The 21,614-nt window shown below is 38.0% G+C and overlaps 1 protein-coding gene across 11 annotated transcripts in view; it reads left to right on the forward strand.

Annotated features, from left to right (window-relative positions):
- Window positions 1–6,983, forward strand: part of TCF12 (transcription factor 12) — a 181,823-nt gene extending 174,840 nt beyond the window's left edge. For all 11 annotated transcript variants that reach the window (XM_062583358.1, XM_062583353.1, XM_062583352.1 and 8 more), the window contains 2 exons: window positions 2,541–2,694; window positions 4,686–6,983. In XM_062583358.1, the coding sequence (XP_062439342.1) occupies window positions 2,541–2,683 (143 nt within the window). In that variant the 3' untranslated portion in view covers window positions 2,684–2,694; window positions 4,686–6,983. The remainder of the gene's footprint in view (window positions 1–2,540; window positions 2,695–4,685) is intronic.
- The last annotated feature ends 14,631 nt before the right edge of the window (window positions 6,984–21,614 follow it).

Below are 21,614 nucleotides of genomic sequence, written 5' to 3' on the forward strand. Positions count from 1 at the left end.
CTTGCTTTCAATTGTAAGAAATGCTTATTAAGTAGTAGAGAAACTTTAGCAAAAATAAGAGATCTAATTTAATAATTTGAATATTAAAATACAGTAAACTGCATTTACTTCAGTTTTTGCATAAAACATATACTAGGAAGGAGGAAGGAAGCCTACTGGTACTTGAATTGAATTGAGGGGGTTTTGCATGTATTCTTTTTTCCTAATTCCTTTAAATTTTCCAGAAAAGAAATCATAGGCTCTATTGATAGCTATAGAAGAGGAATCTTGTGTAGTTTTCTCATAGCTTTCCCTTAAGGAAAGCTGCTACTTCTAGAAATCATGTTGAAAATACAGTTCTTTAACTGTTCTATCCTTGTGCACTGTTGACACTATTATTGACCTTTAAACCCATTTTAAATTTGTGTTTTATTGACCTGGCTTTTACTAGATTGAAATTCACTGTCTCAGTTTGAATTCTTCCAAGGTGTTGTGCAGAAGCAGAAGTTACTCTGCAGACGAGATACCAGCTAATGTCCTGGTAAAGCCCTATTTTAGTCTCTCTGAGACTTGGATCTTGGGAATTGTTTTGGTCTGAAAATGCTTGTATTACTCTGAGATCAGGTGAATATTATGAAGAAATCAGACTTTATTTTTCAATGATTAAAAGCATCAGGTCTGTATCCCTGCTCGCACGGGGTATAGAATCCACATAAAGCTGCATGTTAAAATTAAGGAGATTGTTTTTGCCTTGGTCAGAGGTTGGCTTCAGAACCTTACATCTCTCCGTTAGAAAGCTTCTTCTGTATGTACTGCAGTTAATTTAGACCTACTTTACAGGCAGGAGTTATCCCTTGCTCATGTTGCCACCACAGTTTCTACTCTAGGTGTGTTTGGAGACTGTCGCAGGCACACAACCCGCCTCTCGTGAGGGAGGCTCTGCCTCCCCACTTTATCTCACCCGTCTTGTTTGCACCTGCTCTGCTCTCGCTTAAGTTTTCTGAAACAAAGTGGCCAGAGTTTTCTGTGCTGTTCCAGATTAGTTTTCGCCAATGCTTTATACAATGGTATAAGCAATTTCCTCTCTCGGCTGGTAATGCATCCTCTCACTCTCTGATTGCTGCTCTCCAAAATAAAAGATCTTAGATTTGAAACTTTAAGTAGAGGCTAGAACTTTTGTCTCCCTTTGCTAAGTAACTGAAATCAGCTTCCTTTCAAAGTTTATACATAATTAAATCTTCTTGAAAACTTCTTCAAGGCCAGACGTATTTAAACAAAGAAAACTAATTAAGAAAAGTTATCGTTTTTTATCTAGTAGACTTTTGGGGAGTGATCATGCTTGGGAATTCCAGTAGGAGGCTTTTGTTAATGATTTGGGTGAAAGCAGAATTAAGTCTGTGCAAAATTGCCTTTGTCAGATTAGTTAGAGAGACACCCTGTAAAGCGCATGGGGTCACCAAAACTGCAAGCACTGAAGGTGCATCTAAGTGAACGGAAGAGAAGGACTAAAAGTTCTTGGGCTGAGCTTGTACTGTATGCTTACAGTGTTGGCAGGCTCTTCACAGTTAAAATTGTATCCACAGTCTTAACGTGCAGAAATAGAATTTACTGAGAGCTAGAAGAATACCTCAAAATGTTGTTTAAATTCAGCATGCACTGAGATCTAAATTGCTTGTTTTAATTGACAGAATATATTACATATCTTTTGCATGTCTCTTTCTGACTATTGAGATTTAAGTCTTTTATTTCTGAATTCATGAAAAGCCGTTTTGAAGAACAAACAGTTGACTTTTAGAAACTGTCATTATTTGAAAAATAGATCCAAATCTATACCTATGAAGCTAACTGGGGAGGTGGAATCATACTGATGGAAAGTATTTTGATTGCTAGTACACAGCTGGCAATCACTGACTTTATAATATGAAAGAAAATACGGTAAAAATTCCTTTTGCTCTGGATGAATATCCTCATATTCCCTCGATTTTCAGTGAGATGGGCACTAGATCATTTCACAGACTTGAGGATATAAAGAGAATCAAGAAATCAGAAATTCAGAATCAAGAAAATCTAGTTCCTGCATTCTTACAGCAGGCTAATACTTGGGATGAAGAAAGGAGCAGTGACATTACTAGAAGTAGTGTGATGCCAGTAGGATTAATATAGCTTTAACATGGCAGCAAAACACAACAATCTCTCTTTTATTACATTACAAATCACACAAGATTTCTCTGAGTTTGCAGTTTAGCAGCTTTCTGGGACAAGGAGAAGTTTTTTTTTGTTGTTGTTGTTTTGTTGTTTTTTTTTTAAGGTTTCCTGAAGATTTATGTAGGTAGATATTAAGGGGGTTTTGTTTACTTGGTTTTTTAATACCTGTTTAGGAGATGCTTGGTAGGATTTCCAATAGTGCTTGTTTGCTGCTTTAGGCACCTCTTTTTTTTGTGGAGAAGCCATAAGTGCTTAGGGAATGGAAGCTGCATAAGCTATTTTTACTACAGTGATTAATGTATCAATATTCCCTTTGGTATTCAGGTAGGACATTAAGAATTATTTTTCTATTACAGAACGAAACCTAAACCCTAAAGCAGCCTGCCTTAAGAGAAGGGAAGAAGAAAAAGTTTCTGCCGTATCGGCAGAGCCGCCAACACCGCACCCAGGAAGCCACCCTGGCCTGAGTGAAACTACCAACCCTATGGGTCATATGTGAACACCAGCCAGGTACAGCTCCAGCTCCTGTCCGGAGGCGTACGGCTCTCGCGGCGTGCGATCGGATTGTTGCTTTTTGTTCGCTAAAACCTGAAAGTTGTTGAAGATGTAGATATGTTCATTCTTGGAAACTGAGCTGCCACTAGCAAAAATTTCTTACTGCCACTAAGTACTTTTGTACCTCTGAGCAAAAGCATGCGGATTTGCATGGTTTTAAAATAAAACAAAAACCTAAGAAATTTTAGTTAAATTCTCTGTTTGCATGCATTGTTGCTGATGGCTACATCTCTTGGCTCAGGTGGCCCCCTTGGCATGACATCAGAAGAATAGCTAGCGGCTCTGCTAGATAAGCCAAGAATAATAGAGATGAATTATACATCTTTTAGTGGTCCAAGTATCACATTAGTTCATTTAAAAAATCCATGTATTGTTCCTAGTGCTGATTCAAATAAACAGACTTCTCACCTCAGACAAAGAGATTTGCTGTCTCACTTAAGGCTAGATAACAAACCATGATTTTAACTCGTACTATTTATCCAATGGAGATGATTACCTTAACGCGATCTGTTTTAGAGAAGATAGCTAAGATATTTAAAAAGCAATGCTTTCAGCATTGTAAGACAAACCAGTATTTCTAAGTACTCCAAATAGTCACGTATAAGAAAGTATAAGACAAAAAATTCCTGAAAATCCTGTATCTTCATAGCAATACAAATTTCCCACTTTTTTTAATTAAAAGAGAGATGTTCATATTAGGTTCAATGGCTTTATTTTGATACCTTCATAAAATTCTACGGTGCTTTGGGAAAGTTTATTGTAGTAGAGTGTAGAGATTGTTTTGCTTCTATTTTAACTCCAGATAAAGTCATGCATCTTGCCAGAATGTATCCCATGGAAGTTTATTATTCCCTGGTACTCTTTTCAAAACAGCGAAGTGGCATTTAAACTGACCCCGCTGGAGTCGGTATTTGTAATTTTTTTTCTCCCATTTCTTACAGCCAGCTTCTTGGCTAAGTGTTTTTAAGGAAAACAAATACGCTTCAAATCCTTTAATTAGTTTTATTTCACACCAGTGCAATAGGCTACTTCCAGTTTGTCAGATAATTCTTGATTTTAGCAGATTTCTGTATTGTGTTTTAAATGAATCCTGCTGTATTAACTAACTACTTTAAAAAGTTTGACTATATTGCTGCTTTTACAAGGCACTTTCAAGAAGAAAATAAATATCAATAATTTTGTTAGGTGACTAAAGGGCAAGATTAACATGAAAAGATTGTAGAGGATTGTTAGGTATATTGCAATGCAAAGTGTCAAAGGCAAATCAAGTTATTGTTTAAGTCTGAGTTTTGCAGATTCTTATTCATCCCATCTCTAAGAGAGTCTAAATATAATTTTCCCGAGTGAGAGTTCAACCCCAGCAGCTCCCAGAAGAGCACACCATGAACAAGCTTTTATTAGTATCGTTTACTTCTTGCATCCTTGTTAGAACTGATATGTAGCAGTTGCTTTTTTTTTCCTTTTTTTCCATAAATGGAACTAAGTTGGTGAACCAAGGAATTACAGGATAGTTCATTCTTAATAGCCTTTGCATTAGAATAGTGAAAATAAGGTATTCCTGTTTTTGTAATAATGATCCCTGATATTTTAGCATATGAAGATTCTAGTAACTTCTTGGTGGTGTAGATGGAACAGGATGGTTGATTTAAATTCAGTTCATAGCAGATAAATTGTTAGTATCTGAAATTTCATGAAAGGTGCAGATGGAGCTGTCTTATCTTCCCCACCAAGAGATCAGAGAGATCAGATAGTCTTTTGCAGTATTGTCATCTGTGCAGGATATGCTCTGGGAAAAAGGATTTCAAGTCTCTCAGTGCCACTTTCTTTTGCACTTAACTGACTGAAAATGCCATAAATTACATTTCAATTTGTTTTATAGTGCTGATGATATGTTTCCTGCTGATTTTTTTCCTAATAGCACTTTTTTATCCCAAATTTCATGCTAGAATTCCAGAATTATTGGTAGGATACACAGAAGGTGACCTTTCTTCACAAGGACACAGACAACTAACATTATACGAAGACACAAACCTGACAGGAGAAAACACTTGAAGCAAGAAACCCAAATGCAATCTTATGATCAAAGCTACTGGTCAACACCTGCATCAGGACTGAAGATACACGGTCTTCAGACAGAATTTCAGCCCATGAAATACTCTGAACATATCATTCTGTTGCAAGCAGTGTGTCGCTTCTGCACAATCAGAGACTGTTGTGATCTCTCCACTCGTTGTGGAAGTTGCCTTGTGCCTAAACTGAATTGACAAATGCATTGTAACTACAAATTTTATTTATTGTTATGGAACTGTAAAGGTCTACATATAAAGGGAAAAGTTAACATGTTAAAAGCTGATAGAATTTCAGCTGGATGCCAGCATTTAGTAAAGCTGTTCACATTCAGAGAACAAAGCAGTGACAACCGTCGACCCGTAGCATTCCCAGCATACCTATTAGTGTCTTAAAAAAGGAAGGGAAAAGTCTTTTGTTGTCCTTTCCTCTCCTTTTGCCATACGACTAGTGTTATCCATGCAATAGGAAACTAATCCTTGGTATAGCTTTTTTTTTTTTTTATGTTATTTTTGGTCTCTGGTAATCTGAACAGTTATGGTCATAGTTACCCTTCCATACTGAGCTCTGTGCTTCAAGCCAGTAGGAGGCATAGTGAAGGCTTTGGGCAGGAGCAATACTATGACCATAACATTTTTTTGGATTTAAAAAGTGATTTTTATTTTCCCTCAGAATTTCCTCAAACATTTCTTTTCCTAATTATAAACAAAACCTTTTTAGGCTTCTAGGCTTCATAGTAAAGCTTGTAATGTGAAGTGTAAATTGGGTGGGGAGAATCTACTTTGTTAGAGTTGCTTTGTTTTCCGAGCAGTAAGTACTACATATAGTACATGTAAAGTGTTAGCTGTACGTAAGCACAAAATGCATTAAAATACAAAGGAGATTTTTTTCAGGCTGTAATTTTGGTGAATAGTAAAATCCTAAATTCACCATGGCAGGTAGTGTGATGATACAACCACCAGTAAGGTGGACTACATACATAATGGAATATAAGAGCAATGGTCACCAATCTTTCCTTACTGTATACATTAATTATCTCGTCATTTTGTATGGCTTGTCAGTGGAGAAAAAAATCAGTGTGAATCAAATGCAAGCAAACGACCCCCTCCCAAGCCATATTAGCATTAAACCATTAAATGTTTCTCCACCAGAACAGTGTCCATAAGTATTCCTTTGTCACAAATGTATTGAAATGGTTAAAATCCCTTTGAACTTCCATGGAAACTGTCTTCCACTGCAATGACCATGGGAGGAAGCTTACTAAGCCAAGGTTGTCGGAGCTATTGTTTATATATTGCATCTTTCATCACTGGCAATTGGTTCACACACACACAAAAAAGAACAAAACAATAATTTTTATGAAGTCATTTAATTTGAAAGAACAAAAGATGGATTGTTGAAATAAACTACTGAATTTAAGTTCATGTTTTGGATGGTTCCTAACAAACGAGTTTGTGAAATTAGTGGACTCATTTCTATCACTTTAATTTGCATATACCATCAAATAACATCTGATTTTATCTGTGGCCTTGTTCTTCATTTCAGTGTTTATCAGCTAAACAAATTTGTTGCTTATGACGTGTGAAAGTGATCACGTGCCACTGCCTGGCCTTTTTCCTTCTAAGCTTGTTGTCTTTTTGGCTATATTAGACTTTGCAGTATGCCCAGAAGCTTTCCTTCATAAAATAGAAAGAAAAAAACATTTGGCTTATTTTTCACTGTAGCTAGTCTTTTATACAATAATCTTGTAAGAAAATTTCTTGAATTCTAAATATTACTCTTTCTAGATTTTTGAAATCGAAAAAGTTTTCAGTAAAAAGTTTCTTACTTTATTTTACTATATTAGGTAGTAAAAATGTAGGGTTATTTACCATAACCTGTTCATTAATATCAGAAATTTACAATAGCATTGTAAGACCATAGTAGGGTTCTAGCATACCGTGTAGTACCTATGGAGTATTGTAAGAGCTAATTGTCCGAGATGAATTGCTTCTCATCTTGTTCTCCAGTTTCCATTGTTGGTTTATTGCAGATTTGTACCCTGTGTCAAATTTCAAGGTATTGCTGATAAACCTTTCCAACCAGCAGCAAGAAGTTCAAAAAAATTTCTGTCAATGTAACAGAAAACACTATGTATATAACATTTATGTAGCAATAAATGTGCCATCTTTTTTTAACATGGTAAATCAGTGAGTTTTTTAAATTTCTCTCTCCTCATAGGTAACGTGTTGCTTGAAAACTACTGGCAGAACAGCTTCCTTTATTTGAATAAAACCTAACATACGTTTTCAAACAGCATTTGTTTATACAGCGTAAGTTGCAGGCACAAAAAGCTCTTGTTGCTGCCGAGCAACAAGCCAATCCAAGCTAATACGAGAATCTCCCCCCACACACACCCCGGTTCAGGTGGAGCAGCAGATACCCTGCGCTGCCGCTGCACAGAAAGGGGTTTGCACAAGCAAGGAGCAAGCCAGGAGCAGAAGCGGCTCCCCCATGCACATGCCTCCGACTGCCTTGTGGTCCTGGGCTTCACTTGTGCTTAAGGAAGGTTTCTAAGACTTGAGCCCTTTTTGTTCACTGAAGAACATGCTAAGCTGCTTCTGAATTTATTGATGCACCTGTGCAGGTCTTGAAATTAAAATTTTTGCCTTTTTTTTTGATTTTTTTTTTACCTCTTCCTGACAGTGCAAACAAAAGAAAATGGTAGTGTACAGTGTTCAAAGCCTACATTCGAACAGTGATGAAGTCTTCATTAGAAGTCAAACTTCTAATTTGCAACTGTTTAATGGAGAAAAATCAAGTAACAAGCAGACTTCAATTTTGTAGAATCTTCTCTAAAGATGATGATACCCCCAGGAAAGGCATATCAAAGAAAAAGGCAAATAAAGCTATATAGGGAGCTATATGTATGTATATATATGTATTTTTAACTGAAAATGTTGCGTATATTTTCAGTCAGTACAGCATTTTCAGTCAGTACAGCTCCTGTGTACTGCATTGTTTCCAACTTTGATAATGTCCTTTCCATTGTGATCTTGGAAAATCTTATAATTATGTTAAGATCTAGGTTACGTTATAAAAAGACTTGTTGGCATGGATATATTGGTGAGTTTTTCTAACCTACAGCATTTATACCACAGGCAGATCCCTAACATGGTCTGGCCAAGTGTAGGAGGTGAGACTCGGTCATGTAAGTACGTCCTTCAGTTGTCAACTTTTATTAGCAACTGTAGAAGAGATGCCCTGGTACCTTCCCCTGCAGTTTTTCAATTTTAATGTACCATACGTGATTCTAAACTAGACTTTAAGCATTCATCATTAGCCCCATCTCTCCCTTTTTTGAATGCAAAACCTCCAAGTTTGTCACATCTTTTAGAGAGAGTAAAAATGACATTTCCTCCCTTCATCTTTTCATTTCTTACAAAATTTGTGCTGTCCTGTTTGTATATACTGCCTCATCACCAATTCCTCATTCTGCTTTCTTTGTTACAGTCCCTTCTTTTGTTTTCTCTCTTTTTTTTTTTTTTTTTAAGAGTGTAAGAAGTGCATGTTGGGATTCCTTTGCTAAACAATATTCCACTATGAATCTCTGAGCATGTGGGAGGAATATTGGGAATATTGTGGGAAAGCTCCTAAAGCATTGGGAAAGACAAAATAAACTCTATCTTTCCTTCTGCAGCACCAAGTAGATACAGTTAAAAAGAAGAGTCTGGATTCTTTGCAGAATTAACATTCCCCCAAGAATTAACATTCTGTCCATTAACATTAGGAAATCATGGCAGAACATAATGCAACAGTTTGTGAAAGACAGTATAGCAGTATAAATACTGGTAGATAAAGTTAGTTTTTGCTTTTGGTTTATAACATACTTTTTGCTTTTTAATTATATTTAAATTGTGGGTTCTAAAATGTCTTGTAGAAATAATTTGTCCCAATTTTAGAACCTGGAAGCATTTCAGAGTAGGGTTCAAACAGGCCCAACAGGACTGAATAAGCTGTTGCCTTCCTGCCTCCATGCAGACTCTGGTGCCCTGGTGGAGCTGCCCTGATCCCAGGGCGTCGCTGACCCAGAGAGATGGTGGTGGGTGCTGTGGTGGGGCTGCCCTCATGCCAGGGCACCTCTAACACAGGGATGGTGGTTGGTGCAGCAGCAGGGCCACTCCCATCCCAGGGCTTCGCAGACCCACGGATGGCAGGTCAGAGCTGTGGTGGGGCTGTCCCCATCTCGGAGCATTGCTAGCCTGGGGATGAGGCATTGGTGCTGTGCTGGGGCTGCCCCAGACCTAGGGCATTGCTAGTGTAGGGATTGCACATCTGTCCTAGTCACCACATCCCTGGGGAGAAGCGTAGCCCCATCTCGCACCTTCCTGCTTCTCACCTTTTCGGTGCAGCAAGGCAGCTGCTCTAGCGAGCGTTTCGCTGCAGACAACGTGGATGGGGCCTTCTCCCCGGCAGGAAGTACGGGAATGGCGCTAGTGGAAGACTTCAGCCGTCCTCCTTTCTTTTTTTCTCTCCCTGGTTCCTTTCAAAGAGCAGATAAGTCGGAAGCCATTGAGGAGGCCTGGGGAGAGCAGTGGTTTGCATTGTTACAAGATCATTTGTGTTACTGAATAATTAATCTCACCTTCAACACGGATGCACTTAACACTATGCTTAAGACGTGACTATACCGATCAATTAATATTCCAAACAGCTCTATACTCAGTAGGGCTTCAGCTCATTTAACCAATCGGACTGGTTGCTCCAGAGTGCTCTGAGACGATATTCTCTCACCACTGAAATAACTGCTTTCAAAATCAGATAAATTCTTTGTGGCATTTGTGTGCTTGGTGTTTATCAGCCTCACCCACTCAGACTAGAACCTCAGTGTGTTAGAATAAAAACTTCCCATCTCAAAATACTGAAAATTCATTCTATAGAAAAGAAATCTTACTATAAAGTGATGAGCAAGGGAAACTTTTTGGAGCATGTTTTGAATTGTCATCAGAATGGTCAGTTTACACCTGTAAAGGCTGCTGCTGATAATGATGTAGGGATAACTTATTTCTTTAGAGGCAATGAAGAAAGGAGGTAAGTCTTGAAGATATTCCGTAAGTTGCATTTGTACAACACCTAGCACAAGAGAGCTTAGATCCTCTCTATGCTACAGAGACATAAATGATAATGTATCTGATTATAAATACAACAGCTAAAATACATTAATCCCCTAACACTACCTGGCTAATTGAAATAAATGCATACAGTACCATTTTAAAGTGCCTGGGCTCTGCTTCTAGCTTTAAAATGGTAACATTTAATTAAATGCCCATTTAATTTGTTTACATGACTGATTAATAGCAAAAAGTGTAGTTAACTGCAAGGCTTTCAAATGCTCATTCCTCTCCTATCATGTAAGAACATTAAATGTTAGCATCATAAAATGCAAGTACAACAGGGGGCAAGAACGCTAAAAAGGAAAAAAAAATAAAGGAAAGAGGAGAGAGACATAAAAAGTGACAAACTACAGAATAGGAGGATATCAGCCCAACATAAATTAGTGCCTGTCACTTTGCCAGATGGTCATTATCCCATGTTATAGAAGTATAACAAATGTGTTAATAAAGATCTCATTATAAAGTTTTCATGGATATAAATACAGATAATGCATTTATAAGGGAAAAGAGTATGAATGGAACCAAAAATGACATGTGCGTTTTTGTAATCTACTGCCTATTTTTCTAGTTTGGCTATTTTGCATATCTGGGATATCTGTGATCCTGTGGAATAACCACAACCACACTACCTAATTTTATCATTTCTGTAACTGTTGAATTTTTAACCAAAAGGCTTTACTTGCCACCTCCCTCTCATTTCCACTGCAGGAAATATGATCTCCAATTTTTATTGGTCATAAGGAAGCTTAAAATGTTTAAATTCCAAGTACATGCCTCTGCTATTGAACTAATGGAGCGATTAGTGTGGTATGGCTTTACTGCTCCGATGTGAAGAGCAATGGTAAATTCAGAAATGCTAGGTTCCCTCCAGCTTTCCTCACCTGGCTTCTCTTCCATCCAGGTCCCTTGCAGGGGCTGCCCCCGTCATGCCTCATGCGAGTAAAAGCCATAGGTAACTTTTCCTCCTCAGCATGGGGGAGTGAGCACTGGGGACAGGAGGAGATCTAGTCTTCCTTCTCAGTTCCAGTATGCGGCATTGCAGTTGCCTCGAGGACTGGCTGGAGTAATCACAGTGGAATCTAAGGAGTCTATACTGAGCATAAATGAACAAGGTAGTTTGGTCAAGCACAGGCAATTTTCAAAAGGCACGTGCCTGATGCTAGGACTCAGAAAAACATATTAGAGTCTATTTTCATTCTACTTTGTGAGCTGTAAATTCTAATATGTGGGCAGTAAAATTTCTCATCAGTAGCAAAAAAGGAATACATACAAATCAGCAATTTTTCTTAGTCTAATTATTGAAAAGGCCTGATTATTTTTGCTAACAATCATAAAAGATTTCAGCCTAGATTCTCAGGAGAGGAAAAATTGTTACAGTTAAAACTATAAAGTAATAGGCTATTAAAAGCAGCTGGTGAAATTGAAAAGCATCAGGCAAACTTACCCATCAGAAGTGTAACCATCTCTAACTGTACAGCCAAGGGTGCCATGCTAAACTAACACAGAGGAAATGGTTTGGGGTATTTGGGTTGTTCCACTGTTAAAGTGCATGACCCTCTTACCAATAGCTGTCCTTTCATGCACTCCTGCTCATGCTCACGCTCAGTGATTTTCATACACCTTGTCATAAATCTGTTCCTGAACTCTTTGATGTTTCTGCTTCCTTCCTTCTCCCAAACATTGTTTTAATGCAAAAGATTGACAATAATCTGCTCATTGAAAAAAACATAGTCACATTTGTTTTAGATTTATTTCGTATTATTTTTGTAATGTTTTAAACTCCATATGGAGCAATGAGAAGGACATCTGAAGGAATTTTCATCTTAGGTCCAAATTGCTGCATTATAACCATATAATTTTTTCCTTCTACTCATTTGCTGGAGTAATGTTTATCCTCCCCTCTTTATCCTATTAATATTCCCTCTGCACAAGGGCTCTTGATCGCATGAAGTATGTACACACAGTTTTGTCTTTATGCATAGGATCCTCTTTTCAGTTCAGTGGGCATACTTATATACTTTATATTGAATTCATCTTATTTCTTTGCAGGTCCGAAGTCTGAAGCTTATAGCTCTTTCTGGGTTTTCTCCAAGACACCAGGTAGGAATATGTGCAACGGAACAATCAAATTATTAAGCCTCACTGCTACTTTTCTTGTCAGAGAACTGGAGACAAAAAACACCAATTTAGTGTCTTATCTATTTCTCTGGAAGTGAAAGTAAAAGCAGTGTTCAAGGCAGGAAGACAGGTGTGGGAAAGTACATTGCCTGTGAGTTGGAGATATCTACTTTGCAACAACTGGAAAGTAACTGGGTGGGTGGTGTAGAGGAGAGGGAACTGTGAAGACCAAATGTTTAGCTGTATTCAATTGTAAACAGAGTGGTAGTCAGTAAACAGCCTCTCTGAAGAGAGTAATTAAAAGGCACATGTGAAGAGATGGAAAAGAAGATGGATCCTTGTTCATCAGACATCAAAGGGCTGGCTGGACAGTGAGAAATTAAGCATACCCCATGGAAGCCGCACAGCTGAATGTATGTAAGCTAGAAAAAGGAGGACTGAGGGGGTAAGACAGACAGTGAAAAGGAATCCTAAAGCAAAAAAGAAAAGGAGCAATGTGCTCTGCAAGGAAGGAATCAGGAGTAAAGAAGCAGGGTGGCCTAAATAGGGCTGTTCTTTTTTTGAGGGGGCAGAGGGATATCAAGTTGCAGAGAACTTTTGCAGGATTAGAAGGAGTGATAAGATAACGCAGTAGGTAGCCTTAAAATAAGATAAGAAAACAGAGGAGCAGCCACAGAAATGAATGATGCTTCATGGTGATTCTCCTACCTCTTGCTACATCTGAAAGCAGAAACATGTGGCAGTTGGCCAGTTAGACTGGGAAGGCGATAAAAATAAATTACATCCTCTGTTTCCAATACAGACCAAGATGTTCCTAAAAGAATGGAGGAAGGGAACTTCTTTACAGTCCTCTGTAAAGCAGTGTCACGATACACATAATGTACACACTTGGCTCCAAACAGGAGTTGGAACGATCCATCTCTGGGACCGGATGCTTTCGCAACTGTTCATCTAAAAGAGAAATCCAAGTTCAAAATGAAGGAAACACTTTCTTTGCCTCTCAAAGGGCACACATGAAGCTGAAAAGAACAAATCAGAGAACCTGAGGCCAAGCAGTATGAGATTCCCAGTGTCCTGGGTGGTCCTTGCTGTTAAATTCTATTAGTGTCATCTGTGGAGAATGTTTTTCTTCAAAACCTGACCGAAACTGGGATAAGAGATTTTCCCATCTAGCTTGATTTACAGTTTAGCATGAGCAGAACACATTTGTTAGCAGTATTTTTTGGTTGCAAATCAGGATGTGCCCCAAATTTAAATAGAGGCTAAAGAAACAGGCAGGTCTTATTTGAGTTTCTTAGCTCAGGTGGATATGTGTTTTTGCTATAAAAGCAGCTTTAACAAGGACTACTACTGCCTCTCAGAAACAGCACTGCAGAGACTGTTTTTGCAAGAAGCAACAGAAACCTATGAGAAAGGTTGGGATGGAAACGTGTAAGATGATACATACTGAGCCTACCCACTTGCATGAGCCTTCCTCTTAGGTTTGGCATCCGCTGTGTGGTCTGTGGAAACTAAAGGAAACTTCACCAAGGTGTACCTATTGCCTTGACTTCTCAGTAACACATAGGGAAAATGTGTCTTGTACCATAAAGGGACTGCAACCGTGGGTCACAGAAGGCAAAGGAAGTATTTTGCATGTTAGACTTCTGTCGTGTGCTTAGGACAAAGCAACTGTCCTGTTAGTAATCTTCTATCACCTTTCCTGGTGGGAAAGCAGCCCAAGTTCGTTGTTTAACCACATATTGTGCAGTAAGCCGTCAGTTCCCTGTGAACTGGAAGTCAAAAGTGGATCTGTTCTTATAGATTCAGAGTAGAATCATAGAATGGTAAGGTTGGAAGGGACCTCTGGAGATCATCTAGTCCAACCCTCAGCATTGCCCATTCGGGGATTGAACCCACAACCTTGGCATTAGCAGCACCACACTCTAACCAACTGAGCTAAACCAAGTACATTATTCATCTTACCTGGCTCATTTATCCCACACTACTATCGACTTTCCTAGAGACAGATTCTGCATATGACTAATGGCATTTTTGGGGGGTTAGATATTCCAAAGTTGTCCACTCAAAGCAAGAAATTTCATGTTTTAGCAACTTAGAAATGTTGGCTGCAGTTACTGCAAAGAATGAAATTATAATTAATCTTCTAAGATCTTTATAGAGATGCCTGAAAAACAGAGAAGTCAATATTGGAAGTTTGAGAGGTCAGTAAAACAGCTGACATACAACAGACCCTGCCTCAATGCTCCCACTTGCTGTGCTGGGAGAGATAATGCTTTCTGCGCTGCAGAGCAGCGCGAGGTCTAGGGTGGGGGTGCTGGCTGCCTCCGCAGGTCTTTGGAATCCTCTTTGCCGGCAGGCAACCCTGTATTATCCTCCAGAGATCCGCCAGGGCTGTGCTCCCATCTGTTCATGGAGCTGCACCTGTTTTTCATTTCACCAGTGGTGGCTGCATGGAGAAGAAAATGTATGTGCGATTCAGGCACTGGCCTTGGCTTCAGAAGTTTTGGGTTCAAATCCTGACTATGCTGCATAACTTGAACAAGTCCTTTAATTCCTACCTGCCTTAACCTCATCTGCAAAGGAGGTGAAGGGAGTCATTATTGTTCTGGGGCCTTCTATTCCTTTTTTTTTTTTTTTTTTTTTTTTTTTTTTTTTTAAGGAATTATACAAAGGTTGTTCTTTCCTGTTTGCTTGTATTTCATCTGGCACAATAGTCTCTACAAAAGGGGCAGCTCTATAAACACACCAGTAATGGTTATGAAGACCAAACATGTCTCCCATCCATTTCCTTTGCACTATTAAAGACAGAAGAGAAGATGCCTCTAAAATCTGCTTAGTTTCTGCCTGTATAAATGGTGATACCTCTTGGCCACGACTCTATCAGCATAGAATTGATACAAGGGTATTTTGAGTGTTTATCTGCAATTGGAGTGTATGAATTCAGTGTAGTGACTCTTTGCTGAACTGAGGCTGGGTCATTCTGCTACATTCAGCTTCAGAGACAAGTAGAAACAGTATGCACATGTCTATTGCCTGCTTCCACTGCATCTTGGACTGGCCATGCCTCATAGCTGGCATTGTACTCTTATTTCATTCCTTAAACTTGCTTAGAAAGCACAGACAAAGTATTTGCCCCTTCTGCCTACTCATGCTATTTATTGCTTCATCAGCCCCAGCCTGTATGTTTACACTGCAGTACAGTACAGTGTCTGACTGCAGCTTGTGTTGACAGCCTGTAGATAGATTGAGACTAAATAAAGAGCGTAACTGCTGTTAGGTCCCATGTAGGCTCTCAGATGGCCAGGCTATGGTAATGCCATGCTAACTGGGGAGATGGTAGCCTTGCCAAGCGACATCAGCTTCTGCTAAGGTCCCTTAAAAAGCTTGGTGTCAGAGATCCTGGCAACTTAGTCTATGTGAATTCTCTTCCCAGCCACCATTCATGTGAAGCATCCTCTCACATTTTTTCTGTCCTAAATGGAGATGAATTGATTATAACTGGTCTCAGAGTTGTTTTTCACCTTGAGCCTGACTCAGCTTCTGTTGAAAGCCACTGGTGTTTGCCATTGACTTCGGTGGAATTAGGCTTTGGTCTTTATCAGAAAGTTTGTTGCCAGTTTGATTTCCATGCAATATATCTGGAAGCTTTCAATTATCCCACTGCCTTTGAAATGGGAACTTGACAAGCTGTTATCTCTGGGAGCCTGTCAGGTTCATACTGGTTCCACCAGATCATGGGTAAATTTGTGCCAAGCAAGGTTACTATTGAGTTCTTTATGTTTGATCCTAATTTGGTGGGAACTTCTTATTTCAGTTCTCCTGTCCCTTTCCTCATTAGATAACTGCTTTACCCTGGGTGAGAGGTGCCAGGTTATGCATATGTCTTTGAGAAAGCAGTGCTGATGTAGATGTCTGTTATGTCCTTGCCTCCTTAGCATTCATAGCTCCTGCCACTTAAGAGACAGGGTGGCAGGGAACTCTGTCTTGAATTTAGTTCATGAAATACAGAGTTACTGATGATTCTTGTACTGGCCATCAGCTTTCATGTGTAACTGAGTGCTCTGTTAACTGTTGAGAAACTTAAAAAGCAGATTCCTAGTAGCATTACTAATTCTCATACATTCATAAATACTTGGCTGATAAATGTCAAACAAGATTGCACAGCTGCTATTTTCTTATCCAAGGCCTTACCTCTCTCTTTGTTTGTTAGTAAGCAAGTTCCTTTGCTTCCCTAAATATGAACACTGTTACTTCTTCAGAAATGTTGGAGGACAAAATTTAAAGGAGCAGAGACCTCAGACCATGGCTTATTTTTAAAATATAGCCTCCATATTCTCTTGCATTTTAGAGCTGGCCTTTAGATCAAGTTATTAATTATTTTAGAATTATAAGAGAAGACCAATTGCATATACAGTCGTTCTCATACTCTACAGAGATAATGTACTTAGGTAGGAACCAGCAGGAATCAGGTAGTTTAACTTACAGCTCAATTCCCTCTACCAATCTTTCTGCTGTGATGAAGAATATTTTCCCTTTTCACATTTGACTCTTGGTATTGCGGCAGACCACTCTTCCTGTTTACTCTTCCCCTAGCTTTGGGTATTTCAGTCCTGGCTGTATAAGGGGACTAAACAGTCAGCATTAGACTGTGGAAAGTGCATGCATCGGTGGGAGCAGGGAAGGGGTGGTGGACAAATGGTATGGTGCGGTGGGAAATGAGGAGAATAGTAGATGAAGGCAGTCAGAATGCAGCTGCTCTTCTGGGGAAGAGAGTTAAAGAGGAGAGAGATTTTTCCAGCCTCTAGGACCTCTAGTTATACCAAGATGTCTTTGCAAGTGAACCAAGGGCTGAATTTTGCCTTTTAAAAACTCTGCAGTCCTTTGCAGACATACATTTTCACAAGCATTCCAAAAGCCAAAAGGGAAAAAGGGAACTCCCCACATTGCACAGGCAAGAGCTTATGGTCATGGTGGTTATGATTAGGCTTGCAGTGTGGAAGGGTGCCCCATCCAAACAATCCAGGAGTCCTAATCATGATATGTCAATCAACTGTGCAGAATCTTCATTAAATAAGATTTATGATGCATAAATAGGACAGCAGACACCCACAAATCTGTAATTTTCACCCATTGTAAGGAACATGACACCATAAACTTAACAGTGCAGTGTGAAATTACATTTTCTTCATAAATTAAAATCTGCCTGTTAGATTGTTCTGCGCTTGAGAATATCACTTCTTGGTTTTGTGTGAAATACACAGCAACAAGAAGGGCAGGTATTTTGCATGACCGGCTGATTAGAAGTTCTGTGTCAGCTTAAGAAAATCTCAAGGGGCTTGGGATGCAATGTTACGCTAAACACTACAAATACACAGGTGCTGTGGCCAGAAAGAATAATTATGAAAGAGCAAAATTTGACCTTCTGCAGGCTACAAAATACATTTTATAGCTGTTACAGAAGTCCATACCTTCCATTTTAAACAATAAATAGTTATCACAATTCCAGGTTGATTTCATTACCTAAAATTATGGAAAATCAACCTCAATCTAAGGTAAATTATTCCAGGGTTACTCTTCTTCAGTGTTTAAAATTTGCTCCTTATCTCTCATCTGAACTTGTTTACCTTTTGTTTCTTGTCACTGGATGTTGCTCTGCCTTCAGCAGTGCTTAATATTTGACTGAGTAACTCCATAGTATCCCCATATAGATACTTGCACACTGCAGTCAAACAACTTTTTACTTTTCTTCTTCATTGTCTTCTGAGTCAGATATTTCAGCTCTGCAATCATTCCTAAGTGTTGTACCTACCTTTTCACGATTCGGATTATTCCAGTGGCAAGTTATCCAGCTTCTAGTGACTTGAATCATCCATGCTGTTCTTGTTAAATGTTGGCATAACTAAATATTTCCATTCAGACTCCTGTGCTGGTTACCTAGCACTGTAGATATTGCTGTTTAACAATTTGCTGTATTCCCGTTAGAATAGGAAGAAGTTTTTCCTTATTAATGTAATATAGAATTTATCTTCCAGCTTTCTTTGACATTCAAAGAAAGTTTTTCTTCATCACTACATAACTCTTTATTATCCATAACCACTAATGGATTAACACCATTACTAGGATTTCTTGTGCTCTGAAGTACCTATGATCATTAAATTAATGCATTATATCTGCATATTTTAGGACATTTTACATTTTGTCTTACATATAGAAATTTTTTAATTAATATTCAAGTTGGGTAAAAAGGTAAATTTTCACTGCAAGAAGGACCTTTTTGTCATTTGGTGTACACAGCCTTATGGTCTCAAGTATACTTACAGTGTATGCCTTACCCCTCATGTGACACTAAGAATTCATGGTTCCCACACATAGTGTTCTATAATCTTGTAAGCCTTATTTACAGAATCACTTCTTTCAAACTCAGATGTATAGTCCACATTGGACTCAATGGAAATATCTATTTTACCCATGATGGCAAGATCAGACCTTAAATCATCAGACAACGCTGATATAATGCTAAAAATGAGGAGGTTAATCTTAAAAGAGCCCACTAGTCAAATATTTCCTTTTTTGCACTTTTGTACTCCTTCATGGCCTATTTTTCAGTTATTTAAAGTACAACTTTCTTTTTTTTCATAGAATGATTTTGGAAAAAAGCATACTAAATCTAGACCCAGTGCTATCAAATCATAGAATAATTAAGGTTGGAGGGGACCTCTGGAGGTTAGTTGTTGCAAATCCACACTCAGCGCAGGACCAATTTTGGAGTTAGAGCCATGTGTATTGACAAATACAACAGTGACATTCACCTTTTAAAAAGAACTACCCATGAAGTACACGACTTATCAATGTTATGACAGGTTATTGCAACAGAGGATGTTGCTTTTATATTTTTCATTCTCACAATTGCTTTGTATCAGATCGTATCTCTCAAGGTAATGTCTCACTGTGCATCCTTAACATACATTTTGGAGCATAACTCTGTTAGTCAATTTAAAATCACCATAATCTCTCATGGCAGTATCCAAATGACTTTAAAGTCTTCTATCTTCTCAAAAGCTCAAGCATATGTTTAACGAGGTGATTTAATTTTTTTCTTTAGGTATATGCATTTGAACAATTACTCTTCCTGCTTATGAAATGATCTTAGTAAAATTAGCCTCTGGATGGAAAGATATTTAACAGAAATCTGTAAAGTAATTTTTTTTTTGTATATAATACGCTGTTGTAACATTTGCTCTTCTGGTCTTATTCTCTATTTACTATATTTTTTTGACATCTGTCCCTGTCTCTTTTCATCAAATATTTATCTGCAGCAGCTGAAAGAGCCTCATTTGTTTTAATTAAAAAGAAGACCACCAAGCTGGGATCACTTCCTCAGCACTTCACTGGCTTGCAGAGACAGACAGTAGATCTTGTGAGGTTTTCCTGAGGGTGGCCCACTGACAAGCTTTCCCTCCTCCCTTTATCCTTCCCTTTTGCACCATGTTTATTTTTGGATAGAAAAATGTAATCAGAGTCACATTCCAGACAAAGAAACTTCTTACAGTTAACACGCACGAGAAAAGAGGAAGATCATGTTGTGCTGGGTTTGGTGTTTCATTATAAGAAACCATTTTCTAATTTGTGGCTTCTGGAATGGAATTATCATTGCCACAGAAACATAGGAATTGTCATAGCATTGAGGCTTCTAGCTCAGCATGCCAATACTGACATTGGCAGCAGGCACTTAAGGAAAAAAATGCAGAAAATCTGAGAAGAATAGCCTACTGATTGAAAACATTTTTTTTATACTTTAAATCTGTTAATACCTGTCTCCTGTCTTTATTATTATTTTTTTTCTCAGTGCTGACTTAAGAAGAGAAAAGAACATAGAACAAAGAACAAAGAAGCAGCTTTGTAGCAGTAAAATAACTTCTGAATTTCTGTGTCCAAAGCTGGTATTCTAAGGCCATGGTGCAAGTTGATGCCTATTGGCCCTGTAGCAGTTCTAGAACATTTGGGACATACTATTTTCTCTTTTACATGTCATAGACAAATACTTTCAGCGTGCACAGGCAGAGTGCTCATGACTTCCAGAACTGGTAAGATGACTTTTAGGCTCAGGATCCCAATTAAACTGCATTGCACCACTAACCTTTCTCAGCCATCTTAATTATTTTAGTTTTTGTTACTGAGACAAATTTTAAATTAGGCTTTTACTTTGTAGGCACAATCAAGTAAAACTTGTTTTTTCCATGGACCATCTTCTTCTCATTCTTCATCTTACGTGAAAAGTAAAAATAAAAATAAACCACTCCTGTGAATCACCAAATTAAAATGGTTATATCTTCACTTGTCAAAATTAGTTTCAAAAAAGATCCTGCTTTAATCTTCTCCGACAACAAGTTACAGTAGAGTCATCCAGTGCTTAGACAAGTATTTCTTATCATGTTCAGACAATCTTACAGCTATCTGTTAGATACAATGATTAGTTGTAAAATGAACATACATTTTTCCCTTCTCCAGAGGTGTAAAGGCCTAGTCAGTGTAAAACTGTACATTTGAGAAGTTGGAGTTTTTTAAATTCTAAAAAAGCTTATCAATTAAACTTGAAGCCTGACAGTAACTTTTGCACCTCTTAGTTTATTCTATAGGTAAAGTAGACAGAAAAAAATAATTGAGGTGAGCTTACATGTAGAAAATTACCTCATTACATAATCCAGATGAAAAAAATGGGTTAAGGTGATTAAAAGGTAACATTTTTTTTTTCATAATACACTTAAGCAATAAATACACATATAGCACATTTCAGAACATGTATATAAAAAGCTGTGGATTTACCAAGAAGTCAAAGGAGATTTTATCTCAGCATCCCTTCCAGTTCAAAGTATTAGCTCCTGTGCCACATAACACAGTGTTATTTTTGTATAACCTTCTAATGTAGATTGGTTCTGAATGGGATATATGAGTAAAACTGACACAGAATTTTAAGGGCAAAGATTTCAAAAATAAACATATGTAGTTAAGAGACCACATTCCACTGAAAAGCAATTGATTCCTAATTTATCTTATACCGATATTTACTATTTCAGTAACTCTTACAGACAATAATTCACTGTATTATAGTTACGATACAATACTATAACTTTCTAAGATCTCATTATGATGTAAAGGAAAACAATGAATTATGTAACTTGGAATCTGAATTTAATCCTTTCTTTCAAAGACAGGAGATAGCACCACAGCTTAGTTTAACTGAACAAAAGATTGGCAGTCAAGAACCTAGATTTTCTCAATCCACTTCTGCCACTGGATTGAGGGTGACCTTCATCAAATCCTGTTTCTACTCTGTTATTTTAAATGAGATTGTACTATAAAAGTACCCTAGTTTTGATGACGATTGTTTACAACGGTAAGTGAAATCAGAGTTAAACTAATTTAAGGGAGATTTTATTAACTAGAAAGATTATGAGCTTGTCAAAAAGATATTAATTAAAGTCTGGAGACTGCTTGCTAATGTCATTCTAAATTAATAGCTAATGGTTTACTCTA

This window comes from Rhea pennata, chromosome 10 (genome assembly GCF_028389875.1).
Source record: "Rhea pennata isolate bPtePen1 chromosome 10, bPtePen1.pri, whole genome shotgun sequence".
NCBI classification, from domain to species: domain Eukaryota; kingdom Metazoa; phylum Chordata; class Aves; order Rheiformes; family Rheidae; genus Rhea; species Rhea pennata.